Source organism: Aegilops tauschii, chromosome 6, assembly GCF_002575655.3.
Source record: "Aegilops tauschii subsp. strangulata cultivar AL8/78 chromosome 6, Aet v6.0, whole genome shotgun sequence".
In the NCBI taxonomy this organism is placed as follows: Eukaryota; Viridiplantae; Streptophyta; class Magnoliopsida; order Poales; family Poaceae; genus Aegilops; species Aegilops tauschii.
In genome coordinates this window covers 487,534,036-487,547,945 of record NC_053040.3, presented here as the reverse complement: position 1 = coordinate 487,547,945, position 13,910 = coordinate 487,534,036, and the positions used below count along the sequence as shown (strand labels likewise).

Below are 13,910 nucleotides of genomic sequence, written 5' to 3'. Positions count from 1 at the left end.
ATGGCCGAACTGGGCCGCTGATCGCCGGACCTGTGGTGTTTTTTTTGAAGTGAGAATGACCAAATTTGAATTTACCGCGACTTGGGGGGCGTGGCTGGGAGCTAGATCGCCCCAGGGCCTAAAAAGCACCGGGCGGGCGCCCGAAATAGCGCCGGCCTATGCGCTGGGGGGCCGAACGAGTGGAGATGCTCTTACTGTCGGCAATCGGGTCCATAGTATGCAACTCTTTGGAAAGAAGAGATCGAGCAAGCGTGATGAAGAGTACTCAGCTCGTTGCAACGATGCATTCATCATATTCATGTATATGCTGGATGAACGTCAACTGATGGAGGGGAGGGAAAAGTTATGTTTCTTTCAGTGGTTTTCTAGTTGGATCCATGCTTTGTGAGAGGATCTAAGAATTTATATATGTATGTAAATGTGTAAAAAAAACGTCTTATGTTAAATTACGGAGGGAGTAGATACCTATTAAGTAATTGATTTGCTTGAATCCATCGTCGTAGCTGCCTTCGATGACCAGGTGAGTACATATGCGTACAGCCATATATATCATACATATCGACTGTACAGATACTAAGCTCCCATGATTTGAAGCGTTGTGGTGCTTTGGGGGTTGTGGGGTCGCTAAGGGCCCCACATGTAAGATTATGTGCTACTTATTTAGTTTTATTTCCTATTCTCTTCTTTTCACATGCTTATTCATGAGAAAAATTGTGAGTATTAAAAACATTTTTTTTAATTTAACATTTTGTTCAGATTCATTATTATTTATTAAATTCGTGGATATTTTTAAGTTCACAGTCATTTTTAATGTTTGTGAACATTTTAAATTTGAAACCAATTTTTTTTAAATTCAAGACCTTTTTCTAAAATAAATGATTTTAAATTTGCAACATTTTTAAATCCTTGAAAATATTTTAATTAAATTAGCACTTGCAAATAAAAAAAGATAACCAATTATTATGGAGCTGGTAGTAGGACGAGCGGAAAAAGAAGCTAAGCAACCGAGAGCTTCATGGGCCGGCCCATATGCAAGTGTTATAGCACCAATTTCACGGTTTTGGCGTGGTATAGGAGCTCCCAAGAGGCCCAAACACCACCAACGACTAATATCAAGGTCGAAACATGTAAATACATCAGAATCACACATCAAACAACTTCACTCTCCTCTCTGAACAAATATTGTCTCCGGAGGCAACCTGACACGAGATATACGAACGAGAAAAAACACCACCAAAACATAACTAAAACACAAGCCAACAAGGATAAAATCCAAACAAAACAAGCGATCACAATAGTCTACCAGATACAAAAGAGTTAATCATGCGTGTGAAGAATGGCGCCGCGAAGCGCGCGTTAGCCTCTAGTTAGAAATAATGCATGCATGAGTGCATTATTGGGCACGTAGCATGGAAAGAGAGCTGGTTGACATTCCACCGAGTGAGTCGCTGGCAGGCTGCAGACTAACCAATGTATACGTACATGGACGAATACCATCCCATCCCACCAGGGTACGTACGTGGTACGTAGAGGTTGACAGGATCATGCATGCATGGCTAGCTGGCCGGATCGCTCGACCATCAATCAAGATTACATGAATAATACTCCTACTCAGCTCATGTCCGTGTACGCACCATGCATCATCCTAATAATCAGACAAAACACGTACACACCCGCACGTACGCGTCCGTCTGCTTGCGGATGCATGCATGCATGCATGCTGCTTCCAGGTCTACTTGCAGGCTAGCCGCTTTAAAAATTAAAATACCTTGATCATTCATATGAGGTTAGCTCCAACTAAACATCGCTCCCAACCGCAATATAGCAGCCAGCTCTAGCTAGCTAGCTACTGCTGTGTTTCTTTTCCTTTCGGGTATGCCATGAATAATCAAGGTATTCAGCCTGGAGAGATGCTAAGCTGTGACCGATTTCTTAAATATAATAGGGCTGGGTTACGCCCACTAGCAGTGCCATTACAAGAAGAGAATCCAAAAAAAGAGAGAGAGAGAATGATGGACATGTATGCATGTGAAGATTTTTTTTTTCTAAAGAGGAAAAAAATGAAGAGGGGAAGGTGTGCACGTGTGCAGCGCAGGGCCACGCTGTCCGGCGCCAGTGGGTGACCGAACCACACTACCGCCACCGGTAGTTTATTCCCTTGCGTACGCGTACGGAGCGGCAACGCGTAATTAAAATATAAATACACGAACAAAAGCGGCGAGAGAAGATTCGCGCGAAAAGCCGCCAGCGGACGAGCGGAGACGGAAAAGGGCGAGAAAGGAAAAAAGGAAAGAAAGGCGCCTTTTTCACCGGGGGCCGCACGAGGGGCGCGCGGCGGGGCGGCCTCTCCCTCTGGTCCGACGCCGGCCACCGCGGGCTCGGCTTACCCGTGCCGCCGACGGGTGGGGTAGAGGAGGGGCCTGAGAGCGACGCGGATGTGCGGGTTGGGGGGTTTGTGCGGCCATGATTGCTGGCTGGCTCTGCCGCTGCCTCACCACACGCACACGTGGGGATGGATAGCGCCATCTCATCTGCACCCCGCTCTGACCTAAATGCCCTCGGGGTGGGGTAATTTTGATCGGTTGCCACTTACGTGAGTCGAGGTCAAAGAACCGCTTTTGCGCATTCTATTTTCGTTGTGTGTTCAACACAGCACCATTCGTTGCCAAATACTAAAGTAAGTTTCCCATATTGATGGACCAAACTTATGGTCTAGCCAAGATTTGGCGAATGGAAAAGAAAAGAAAAAACTTACTTTTCTTACTACTATCAGCATAAGTTCTTTGACTTGGCGGCTATCAACTTGAAACACAAGGACACATACCATGCGACGCATGTGGTAAGTTATCTAAACTTGATGAAAAATACCCATGAACATAAATTGACATCCATAGCCATACCCATCAGCTATCCAACGGGTACAATATATACCATTTAAATTTTTAAAAAGATAGAGAATGAGTTTAAAATTCAAGTGATGATGAGTGAGCAGTACAGCACCGACACGACCTTCTATGAATTGTTGGCCTCTTGAAGGCATCAAGCGAGTATGAGCGGCGGCTCGTGGGAAGCCCGACACAGTGAGAGGCGACGGTGGGAATTGGCGATCACTGGATTGAGAGTTGGACGGGAGTCTAGTGGCGATGAGTTGATATTTCATTGTTTTTAGTAGTCACATATGACATAGGAGGTGTGGCGAGCAGGTGATGGTGGGCCTATGAGCCATGGTCGGTTCAGAGAATATATGATTTAGAATTGGGTCATAGGAGTTGGATGTTGACCCCATGTGTCATAGTAGTCATTTCAATTTATTATTTTTGGGGGTATCCATTGGGTTACTCATGTGCAAAATTTTGTTTTCATGTCCTGTTCATATATTTTGCGGGTATGGATGCCCATTATCCATACGTACACAATCTCTCCTAGTCTGTGCATCATCTATAACATACCACAAAAATGAACACGCGGCCAAACCATCCTGCAACTCCAAGCATTGCGCGACATTTTCAAACTGTTTGACACAACTAGTAATTACGTACCAGCAATACACGCCGATATTTGGTAGGACATCAACAGCACGCTGTATTAGGCAGGATATTAGTTTCGCGTCAATTGCATGACCAGCGACTATATATATTACCATTACGAACGATATTAATTACATGCTAAAAATATTAAGCATTTAACACCGAAACAATCTAGATCGTTGGATCAACACGATCTGACCACTGATGACCGGTATAAATAGAAGTTTTTCAATGTCATTTCAAATGAGCTTTTGGCAGGGCATGAAACCTTCCTTTTTTAGGAGAAGAGACTAGACAGTGGGAAAGCAGGCAGGGGCAGGATGGTAAATCCGCGGAGGGCTAATGGCGTGTTTGACCCGAGCAGCGGTATAAGAATCCCCATCCTAAAAATTTCAATTAGTTTCATTCAGTAATCATCATCAGAGGAAGGCGAGTCGAGTCCCCTCCAGTCCCCAACCCCCTCCTCCTCGCCGTCGTCGTCGCGCTCGGATCCGGCCCCGCCCACGGTTCCCCCGCCCCGATCCCGCCGATCCATGCCGCCGCCGCAGCCCGCCGCCTGATCCCGGGAGGCGGGAGGGAGGAGGGAGGAGCTCCGCTCTTCCGGCTGGGGAGGCGTCCCCTGCGCCGCTCGGGGGCGGAGGGGAGATCCGCCCGATCCGCTGCTCCGGGGCCGCCTGCTTCGGCGGTGAGGAGCCCTGCCTTGCCTGGAGTGTTATTACTTTGCTCTTGCTTTTGATTTTGCTCTGGTCTCTGATGCGAATCTTCGCTGCTCTTCCTCTCCCTTGCAGCGTGCGTGACCCGATGGAGCGTGGGAGCGAGATGAGGCCCGTGCACAACAGCGTCGACACCGTGAACGCGGCGGCGGCGGCCATTGTCACCGCCGGGAGCCGCAGGCAGCCCACCGTGGAGCCGGTTCGTGCTTCGACCCTGCCCTCTGTGTGAATTTTTGGTATCCTACATGTCGCTACTGGTTGGGTCGTTTAGCGAGCTTGCTCTGATCGTTATGCTGCTGCGGCAGAGTTCACGGTTGCTTAGTAGATGCATCGTCTGTCTCTGTTTTTGAATTGGAATCGCTGGTTTGGGTATCTCAACATAGTCGACTGCTACTTTGCGCCATTTGATTTGTGCCACGACGAGAGCTGGGCATGATTGATGCATCTCGTTATGATATCGCCTGGTCGCCAACTCACATGTGCATGCCGGGTACCTGCTTGCTGTGTAATAGGTACACATTCTGTACAACTATTAGAGTTCAAATGGGAAACACATGTTACAGATTACTGACTCCATGAGCGAGTTAGGATGGGAGGTTAATTACACAGGTTAGTTGTGTGCTTTCAAATGGTAGTTGCACACTAGTAGATCATTGCGGGCAGGTTTGCTTGCTTCACCTTCACTAAGTTGACTTGTAAGCTTTGGTGACATCGTTTAACAATACGTGGTGGAAGTCTCAGGACTTTTATGGTGGGCAAAACTGATATGAAATCAAGTTTTGCACCTGCCCTGTATTCTTATTGGGAGTTGCAATACATGTTTTTTCTTCAGATTTGTTTATACTGTTTGCCACTTTTGGCCTCGGATGAAACAACTATCAGCACTGAATACTTGCATGGAATTAAGGCCACCATAGCTGAAACGGTCAGTTTGAATTGTTGAGAGGACCAGATGGGACAAAAATATTCTCTCTTAGCTGGCGATATGCCACCAGCTATTATTTCTGTTTTTAATCCCTGGCGTTAGTTACTCCTTTTTTAATGCATGGCCTGCTGTTTAGGCATTCGTCCTGTTATGTTAGTTAGTCACAGTTTTGTCTGTTCATGAAAAATTAAGGTAATGCAGTGCACCTATGATTGCTACTCTCCAGTACTTTTAGCTTGGACCACATGAAACAAATAGTATTCGTAGTGTCTGTCTTATTACAATATCAGCCGGCACTTGCTGATGTGAGATCCCTTAGTAGTGGAGCTATGATTTTAACCCTGTGACTTTAAGTGGGGACTAACTACATAAAAAGGAACAAGTATGTGGTATCTACTCCCTCCGTCCCAAAATTCTTGTCTTAAATTTGTCTAGATACAGATGTATCTAATACTAGAACGTGACTTGATACATCGGTATCTAGACAAATCTAAGACAAGAATTTTGGGACGGAGGGAGTATATGTTACAGTTGTGGCTGGAATTATGGTTTCTCCCTTGTTTACAACTCCATCCGGCTGAGCTACCTGTTGTAATTTTGGGTGACTTGTATGATTTACCTTTACTATTTTTTGGGTTAGTTTCAGGCTAACCAGTATGATGTTTCACTTTTCTATATTTCATCACATAAACAGCAGATAATAATTTCACTCATGTCTGCTTTGATTTTTACAATAATTGTGTGGAAGTTGCATATTGTTGTTGATTATACTGAGGAGCTAAGGGAGACGATTTAGTATAGAATGTATATGTCTGTGGAAAGTGCATATGATCCTGATTATACGTAGGCATTGAACTCTTCAATTCATACTTTATTAAGGTGCCTTGTTTATTTGTGAACATTTTATGCTGCCACATGCTATATCCTTTGTTTAAAGACTGCGCAATGACAGCCCTTTGTTTCTGTACTAATGAGTAGTATTGTTGAATTGCAGAGAAGGAAATGGACTGATTGGTTGAGCGCATACTTCTGCTTTGGAGCTCAAAAGAATGACCGGCGCATCAGCCATGCGGTCCTTGTCCCAGAATCTGCATCTCAGAGGATAGATGCACCGGTGCCAGAGATTCCAAATCATCCACCTCCCCAGGTCTTCCCCTTTGTTGCACCTCCATCATCGCCCGCCTCTTTCCTCCAATCAGGATCTGCATCTATTATACAATCACCAATGGGCCCTCCATCTTTTTCGCCTCGCTCGCCAAACTCTCCGTCACCCACAGGTCCTCCATCCATCTTTGCTATTGGGCCATATGCACATGAGACACAGGTAGTCTCCCCTCCAATCTTCTCGGCCTTCACAACTGAACCTTCAACAGCTCCTTTCACTCCCCCACCAGAGTCTGTTCATCTGACAACCCCTTCCTCGCCTGAGGTGCCATATGCAAAGCTTCTGACTTCACTCAACAGCAGCAAGAATGGGGAAAGGGGTGAACTTCACTCATACCATATGTACCCTGAGAGCCCAATAGGGCGTCTCATATCTCCAAGTTCTGCTTGTTCTGGCACCTGCTCCCCATTCCCTGACCCTGAGTTGCAGACTTCCTCAAACAGCACTTTCCCCTCCTTCCCAGTTCGTGAGCCCCCAAAGATCCTGGATGGCGAGGGCATTGCCACACAGAAGTTGATACCTCGCCATATGAGGAATGGTGGCTCCCTTTTGGATGGCCACATTACAGCAGCTGTACCTGTCGTGGACTTCTCTGCACGTCTCCAAAACAATGATCATGCTATGGATCACCGGGTCTCATTCGAGCTGACAGTGGAGGATGTCGCCCGGTGCCTGGAGAAGAAGACCGCCATTTCTGGAGAATCTGCTGCATCATCTTTCCACCTTCCATCCAGCAATACTGGCGATCACTCCAGAGAATCCAATGAGACAAGGGCAGGGCTGTACGTTGATGAAACATACCATGACCTGCCCGAGAAAGCACGGCGCTCCCTGTCCCTCCGTCTGGCCAAAGAGTTCAAGTTCAGCAACGTCGACGCCCCGCACGTGGAGGAGACGGGCGCGCTCGGGTCCGACTGGTGGGCGAACGAGAAGGTGGCCGCAATCACAACGGAGCCGAGGAAGAGCTGGTCCTTCCGTCCAGTGGCGCAGCCAGGGGTCAGCTAACCGTTGCACTGACCATAACCTTACAACAGGAAGATACAAGTTTCTTTTTGCTTCTTTTGCTCCTGCAATGCAAACAGGAAGATACCATCATCTCAACTGCAGGAGGCGCCAAAACCTATGCAAACATTCAGGTTGTAGTGGCAAGTTAAAGTTAGATTATAGTGGTAAGTAATTCAGTGTCCAGCTAATCATCATTCATATAAAGAGACCAAAGGTGGTGATGCATGCAGATCCTGGAACCCTCCCTCCATGTGTTGATGTTGTTGTTATTGTCGTCGTCGTTATAAAACCAAACCGCAAATACTTTTACCGTTGTAGCAGCGTGTGTTGTAATCCTGTTTTTAACTCGCTTGCTAGCTGCTGTTGGACTGATGATGCTGTTTATGTACATAATAAACCTAGCCAGAATTGTAGAACTGTTCCTCTCAGCAGCATCGTCAGGTGGAGCCATGTTCTACCCTGATCCTTATCTCACATGAGAAATTACTACTCTGTTGTTCATCAGTGTGGCTGGCTGATTGATCGGGATAGCATCAGAAAGAACCACTCTGATGTTCATGACATGAATCTTCTGTGCCTGTTGGTGTGGATATTGAAATTACAAGGAGAATCATCCAGGCTGTGCCTTGGTTGAACCATGTGGTTTCTGATGCCAATATTTTGCCGGGCACCATCCAAGGAGTGCACACGGGTCGGCAATGGCTCCGATGTCAATGTTTTGCGACGGTGCGGAGCATTTTGTCTCTTCAATCTAACTTTTCTGGGGTATATACATGTTGTTTTGCTGCAGTTTGCAAGAACCTGAATAGGATCAAAACGACAGATAAAAGAGAGATCCTGAAAGGGGCCTTCCCCCTTTGAGAAGTCTGCAAATCTCTAGCCGGAAGCTACTACTGTCTGACGCATGAGATGGGCCAGCAGAGAGATCACATGGAGATCACGAGACAGTTGAGTAAATAGACGGGAAATAATCGTAGTACTAATTACTAAATATCATGACCCCCAAGAATCGTCAAGGGGTGCCGTTAAACCACGACGTCAGTCTCAGCAAGTTAAAAAGAGAGGGAAAAGGAATCTGTGTCTTCGAAGAAGCAAACAACAATGGCGGCGGCGGCGGCGGCAACAACAACAACAACAACAAATATGCGCTCGTCTCGTCCCGTCGTACGATAATTTTGACGATCATAGTCTAATTCAATAATATGCAGACGACAACGAGTTCGGCTCTCGTCTCGTCCCGTCGTACGATAATTTCGATGATCATATCAATCTTGGGTCTAATTCAGAAAAATTATGGGGATGAACTTGTACGATTCATTAGTGTAGGCTGGCCGGCCGGCCGGCCAGGTGGCAACAAGAGTACATTAGGTGGCACCAAGCTTCATTATGGAACATCAATCATGCGGTGATATTTTTCTCCTCTTCTTCTTCCTCCTGGTGGGCCCAGCAGGTCAGCATCTCGACCAATCCACGTCCGGTCGAAAGCGAGCCGGCGCAGCAGGAAACAGGAAATATCGTAGCACTCTTCCCCTCCCTCTCCATGATCAACAAGGTGAAGTTTAAGGAGAAGCAACAGGACATGATTAGTTTTAAGGTGATGAGTCAATTAATTGAGCACAGGAACATGGGGGTGTGCATGGCTGAGGGTTCAGACAAGGGACGGATAACGTTGATCCGGCACCAAACATAACCAAGCACCCCCAAATCACATCCCACCACCCTCCACATCAGCAATCAATAATCTAATCCAGCTCCCCCCTCTCCCTTCGCCGTCGCGCCACCCCCGGTGAACGCGTGCACACCTCCATCTCCATCGCCATCGCCATCGCCATCGCCATGGCAGTCTCAGGGCCCGGCGGTGTTCTTGCGATTTCCTCCGGTCAATCATTGTGATATCTACATTAGTAGGAGAATAGTAGTAATACCAAAGGTTACCTCACTGGTAATAGAATGGTATCCAAGCCAGACAGTTACTTCTCTGTCTAATTAACCTGTCAATTTTGTGCCAGCAGAAGGCGAAAGTGACCTCACTAATTACCCCTAATCATTCTCTACAACCAAGTCAAAGAGCAAGTCTTTTTGTACCAGCATAAATAATTTTTCACCTCTCCCTTTCAGGCACCATTGCACCATTCACGCCCAATCAAAATCAAACCCCAGTGATCATCATAGTTTAAGGAGTGAAACCAAGAACAAAAAGAGTGATGCAAAAATTGTATCTTATTCCTGGCGCCACAAAAATCCAAGCCCAGTCCACCTCCATGGCTTAACTGGCAACAGTTTCTCCCTTCTCCCTAATCATAGCCATGGCCATGCATGTGAGGACGCGGTGAGAGCACCGGGGCGGCTCCACATGAGCCAACCACATTTCTCTGTTTCTGGAAATACAGAAAAATATTTTCCTCATTTGGTTGCAGACATCCCATCGACTGGTGGGGAGAGAGGCAAGAAAATAATATCCATGGCGGGCAATCTACTAGGAGGCCATGTGGAGCTCGCCAAGTGGTCAATGCCTCGTTGCCAAGTGTTCCATTGTTAACTTCCTCCGGTGACAAGTAGTTTCTCCACGAGCTCCTCCTCCCTCCTCCTCATCGTCGTCCTCTTCCTCATCGTCGTCCTCCTCCTCAGCGTGTTCTTGGGATACATCCATCCATGGAGATGGAGGCTTCTAGCTGACGAGGCTGCTGGCTTCCGGATTGGTACGTACGTGCTGTTGGCGCATGCATGATTGCCGCTTGCGCCCCCACCATTAGTTGGTTGGAGCTTGCTCTGCTTCTTGTCCAGCTCTGTTTTTGCGAGCCGGTGGTTGCAGATCTTAGCTCCTGTTCATAGCTAGGCCACAGATTGCAGATTTCTTTCTAGGTGGATGATTAGTTAGGTCGCTCGCTGTTCTTGAATCGAATCTGCAGGAGTGGAGAGGAGATTCTTGCAGATTCATCAGTAGTGTAGAGGAGAAGCAGAGATTTGGATCTTGGGGGTGGGGGCAATATAATGGCGATGGAGCCGGCGGTGAAGGTGGCGCTGGGGACGGCGGCGTTCGGCATCTTCTGGGTGCTGGCGGTGTTCCCGGCGGTGCCCTTCCTGCCCATCGGCCGCACGGCGGGGTCGCTGCTGGGGGCCATGCTCATGGTGCTCCTCAACGTCATCACCGCCGACGAGGCCTACGCCGCCGTCGACCTGCCCATCCTCGGCCTGCTCTTCGGCACCATGGTCGTCAGCGTCTACCTGGAGCGCGCCGACATGTTCCGCCACCTGGGACGCGCGCTCTCGTGGCGGAGCCAGGGCGGCAAGGACCTGCTCCTCCGCACCTGCGCCGTCTCCGCGCTCGCGTCGGCGCTCTTCACCAACGACACCTGCTGCGTGGTGCTCACCGAGTTCATCCTCAAGATCGCCCGCCAGAACAACCTCCCGCCCAAGCCCTTCCTCCTCGCGCTCGCCTCCTCGGCCAACATCGGCTCCGCCGCCACCCCCATCGGCAACCCGCAGAACCTCGTCATCGCCGTGCAGAGCGGCATCTCCTTCGGCGACTTCGTCTTCGGCATCCTGCCGGCCACGCTCGTCGGCGTCGTCGTCAACGCCGCCATCCTGCTCTGCCTCTACTGGCGGGAGCTGTCCGACGAGAAGTGCGTCGACGTGTCCTCCCACCACGACGCGCTCCCCGCCGAGGTCGTCGACGAGGACGACGTCACCTCCCACCGCTTCTCGCCGGCCACCATGTCGCACCCGCGCCGCGGCCGCCTCCCCGACGGCTCTGTTCTTCCCGACGCGGCCGGCTGCGAGGTGCACTGCTCATGCGAGCCGGTCAAGCCCAACGGCGACGTCGTCAAGGCGGCGCCCGACGGCGTCGGGATCCACCAGAGGCGGGGCTGTGCCGCCAGAGTGACCACCAAGGAGGAGGAGGATGAGTACTGCTGCTTCAACTCGACGGAGGAGAAGGAGGCGGCCATGGACGAGGAGTGGAAGAACAGGCTGTGGAAGACGTGCGTCTACGCCATCACCTTCGGCATGCTCGTGGCGTTGCTGCTGGGGCTCAACATGTCCTGGAGCGCCATTACCGCCGCCCTGGCGCTCATCGTCCTCGACTTCAAGGACGCCCGCCCCTGCCTCGAGAAGGTAACTGTCTCTCTGTCTGTCTGTCCGTCTTCAGTTAAACTGAACCAACAGCTTGTCTGCGAATTGAATTCATCAGTTCCCATCTTGAATGAAACTTTTGTTTACAATTGATTGAAATTATTCAAATGGTTTGATCGAATTTTACACCTGCTCACAGCAAATTGGATTGGTCAGTGTGTTGTTTCTGAAATTCTGAAACTAAAACTCACACCAGAATTACTAACTAGTATTGTACATCCCATTCGTTGTTGCTTACTGTGGTGCTGCTGAAAAACAAATTTCAGGTCTCCTACCCACTGCTGCTCTTCTTCTGTGGGATGTTCATCACCGTGGACGGCTTCAACAAGACCGGCATTCCCAGCACCTTCTGGGAGTTCATGGAGCCCTACGCACGGATCGACACGCCGACCGGGGTGGTCATCCTCGCCCTGGTCATCCTTCTCCTCTCCAATGTTGCGTCGAATGTCCCGACCGGTTAGTTCCTCTCCCCCCTCCCATTGCCTGAAAAACATGCTCCACTGCCATTTCGACGCCATCTGTCGTAATATATGGAAATTAGAGTGCATTTAATCTAATTTTGCGCAAATTTCATAGATGCTTCCAAACTGTAATTAAGGGACACCAAACAATGGCACGATTCATTTTTGGATCACTTGTGCAATTATTTCTGAATGTGTTAGATGCTAGCCAGACTGTCAGGTCCCAACATCTTTCAGATCGGCCAATCATTCATTCTACTAAAGAACAAGAGGACCAGCTGAACATGCCAAATTCCCTGCACCACAAACATACCAAACATGCTACTGACAGACTCTGCATTGCATTCTTCTTTGCTGCAGTCCTGCTGCTCGGCGCACGGGTGGCGGCGTCGGCGGCGGCCATCTCCCCGGCGGCGGAGACCAACGCCTGGCTGATCCTGGCTTGGGTGAGCACGGTGGCGGGCAACCTGTCCCTTCTGGGGTCGGCAGCGAACCTGATCGTGTGCGAGCAGGCGCGCCGGTCCCAACAGTTCGGGTATACCCTCTCCTTCTTCAGCCACCTCCAGTTCGGCTTCCCGGCGACGCTCATCGTCACAGGCATCGGCCTGCTGCTCATCAGGAGCAACTGAACAGAGTCCTCATGATTATCAACACAACAGCAGAAGAAGGAGACATGATTCATATGGATATATAGGCATGTAAATTTTAAAAATTGTGAATGTTCGGGCCGTCATTTGTGGCCTGCGGGGTAAGTCTTGTACCGTAAAGAAAAGCTGGGAGGCCCCCGAGCACGGATGATGCCATTCATGGTGGTGCTTGGAGGCTTTTTGGGTTGTACATTATACATATATATATATTGAAGAAGGAGGAGGAGGAGGAAGATGTACATTCTGGAATAGCTGCTATCTCAATCAAGAAAGTAAAAAAAAAAGGTGTATATTTGGTCAGTATTCATACTGAATTGGATCTGTTGACCGACCAAGTGGGCCCTGTCCCCACATGCCATCCTCCAAAGCTCAATGCAGCCCATGTGCAACCTTGGTCCATCTTCACCATGCTTGTAAGCTTGTTCTTCCTTGTAGATCGAGTTACACGCTACGGGGCAGGTCACCAACCATAATGGGAATACGGTAGTTTAGATGCCGGAAGCGCATCAACGTAGCATGGGCGGTAAGGGAACGCAGCGCCGATGCCATGGGCATTCGTACAAGGGTTCCTAATGAGGTCATAGCCTAAATATTGCATTCTCGTGGTCCTAATATGATATGCTGTAACGGCGCCGTGGGTTTGGAGGAGCACGACTTCCTTATGCAGGTGTAATCCTATGATCTTGTAATCCCGTGACATGCTTTCGGAACTTTCATGTAGGTCGATGAAGTTGTCCTCGTCCGAGTCCCAAGAGGACTCAAAGCTGTCTACACTTTTGAATATGTCATCTTCATCTTCGTGAGCAGCATCTTCTTCACTGTGACCATTGTCATCAACATTACTGGGTGTATCATCGAAGCCACCATCCGCCTGATGGATGTCTTTTGCTTCGTCGTTTCCATCGTTCACATCACGATCATCAGTTGTGTCGCTCTGGCCATCCTCCTCATCATACATGAAATCCTCAATGTTATAAGGTTCAAACAAGCTAGCAATTGCTTTCTTGTTTCCGATGGCCTTCCATGGCACTCTAGGCTCAATCCATTGTGGTATTTCGTGACTAAGCTCTGCTTGGTGTGCTAGCATCCACTGAACCTGGCCATCGTCTGATTCTATCAGTGTCCACACCCTTAGTTGGATTTTGTCGTGCGCCACATAGTGAACCCCTCTGTCGTAACTCGCTACGACAGAGCTCTCGAGCAACTTTGACCAACTTGTGTGTTCATCAATATAAGTTTTACCTGGTAATTGGGCCATGTTGTACACCCCCTCCGAGTTGCGCAAGATCAAAAGGATGTGGTTCCAGCAATGTACATAGAGCGACCCTTGCCAGTA

The 13,910-nt window shown here is 48.8% G+C and overlaps 2 protein-coding genes across 2 annotated transcripts; both read left to right on the top strand.

Annotated features, from left to right (window-relative positions):
• Nucleotides 1–3,925: 3,925 nt before the first annotated feature.
• LOC109742528 (uncharacterized) lies at nucleotides 3,926–7,751 on the top strand. The gene is made up of 3 exons (XM_020301621.4): nucleotides 3,926–4,212; nucleotides 4,316–4,439; nucleotides 6,160–7,751. The coding sequence occupies exons 2-3, from the start codon at nucleotides 4,329–4,331 to the stop codon at nucleotides 7,333–7,335; spliced, it is 1,287 nt and encodes a 428-aa protein (XP_020157210.1). The 5' UTR covers nucleotides 3,926–4,212; nucleotides 4,316–4,328; the 3' UTR covers nucleotides 7,336–7,751.
• A 1,834-nt stretch (nucleotides 7,752–9,585) lies between these two features.
• On the top strand, nucleotides 9,586–12,823 carry LOC109742538 (silicon efflux transporter LSI2). The gene is made up of 4 exons (XM_020301639.4): nucleotides 9,586–10,034; nucleotides 10,245–11,448; nucleotides 11,733–11,922; nucleotides 12,288–12,823. Exons 2-4 carry the CDS (start codon nucleotides 10,327–10,329, stop codon nucleotides 12,554–12,556), a joined length of 1,581 nt encoding a protein of 526 aa, XP_020157228.1. The 5' UTR covers nucleotides 9,586–10,034; nucleotides 10,245–10,326; the 3' UTR covers nucleotides 12,557–12,823.
• Nucleotides 12,824–13,910: the final 1,087 nt, after the last annotated feature.

Bases quoted from the DNA above. Each gene is read 5' to 3' on its own strand.
- LOC109742538 (XM_020301639.4), top strand. From the start codon at position 10,327: ATGGCGATGGAGCCGGCGGTGAAGGTGGCGCTGGGGACGGCGGCGTTC. The intron at 11,449-11,732 runs GTAACTGTCTCT...AACAAATTTCAG, and splicing joins CCCGCCCCTGCCTCGAGAAG to GTCTCCTACCCACTGCTGCT. The intron at 11,923-12,287 runs GTTAGTTCCTCT...TCTTTGCTGCAG, and splicing joins TGCGTCGAATGTCCCGACCG to TCCTGCTGCTCGGCGCACGG.
- LOC109742528 (XM_020301621.4), top strand. From the start codon at position 4,329: ATGGAGCGTGGGAGCGAGATGAGGCCCGTGCACAACAGCGTCGACACC. The intron at 4,440-6,159 runs GTTCGTGCTTCG...GTTGAATTGCAG, and splicing joins GGCAGCCCACCGTGGAGCCG to AGAAGGAAATGGACTGATTG.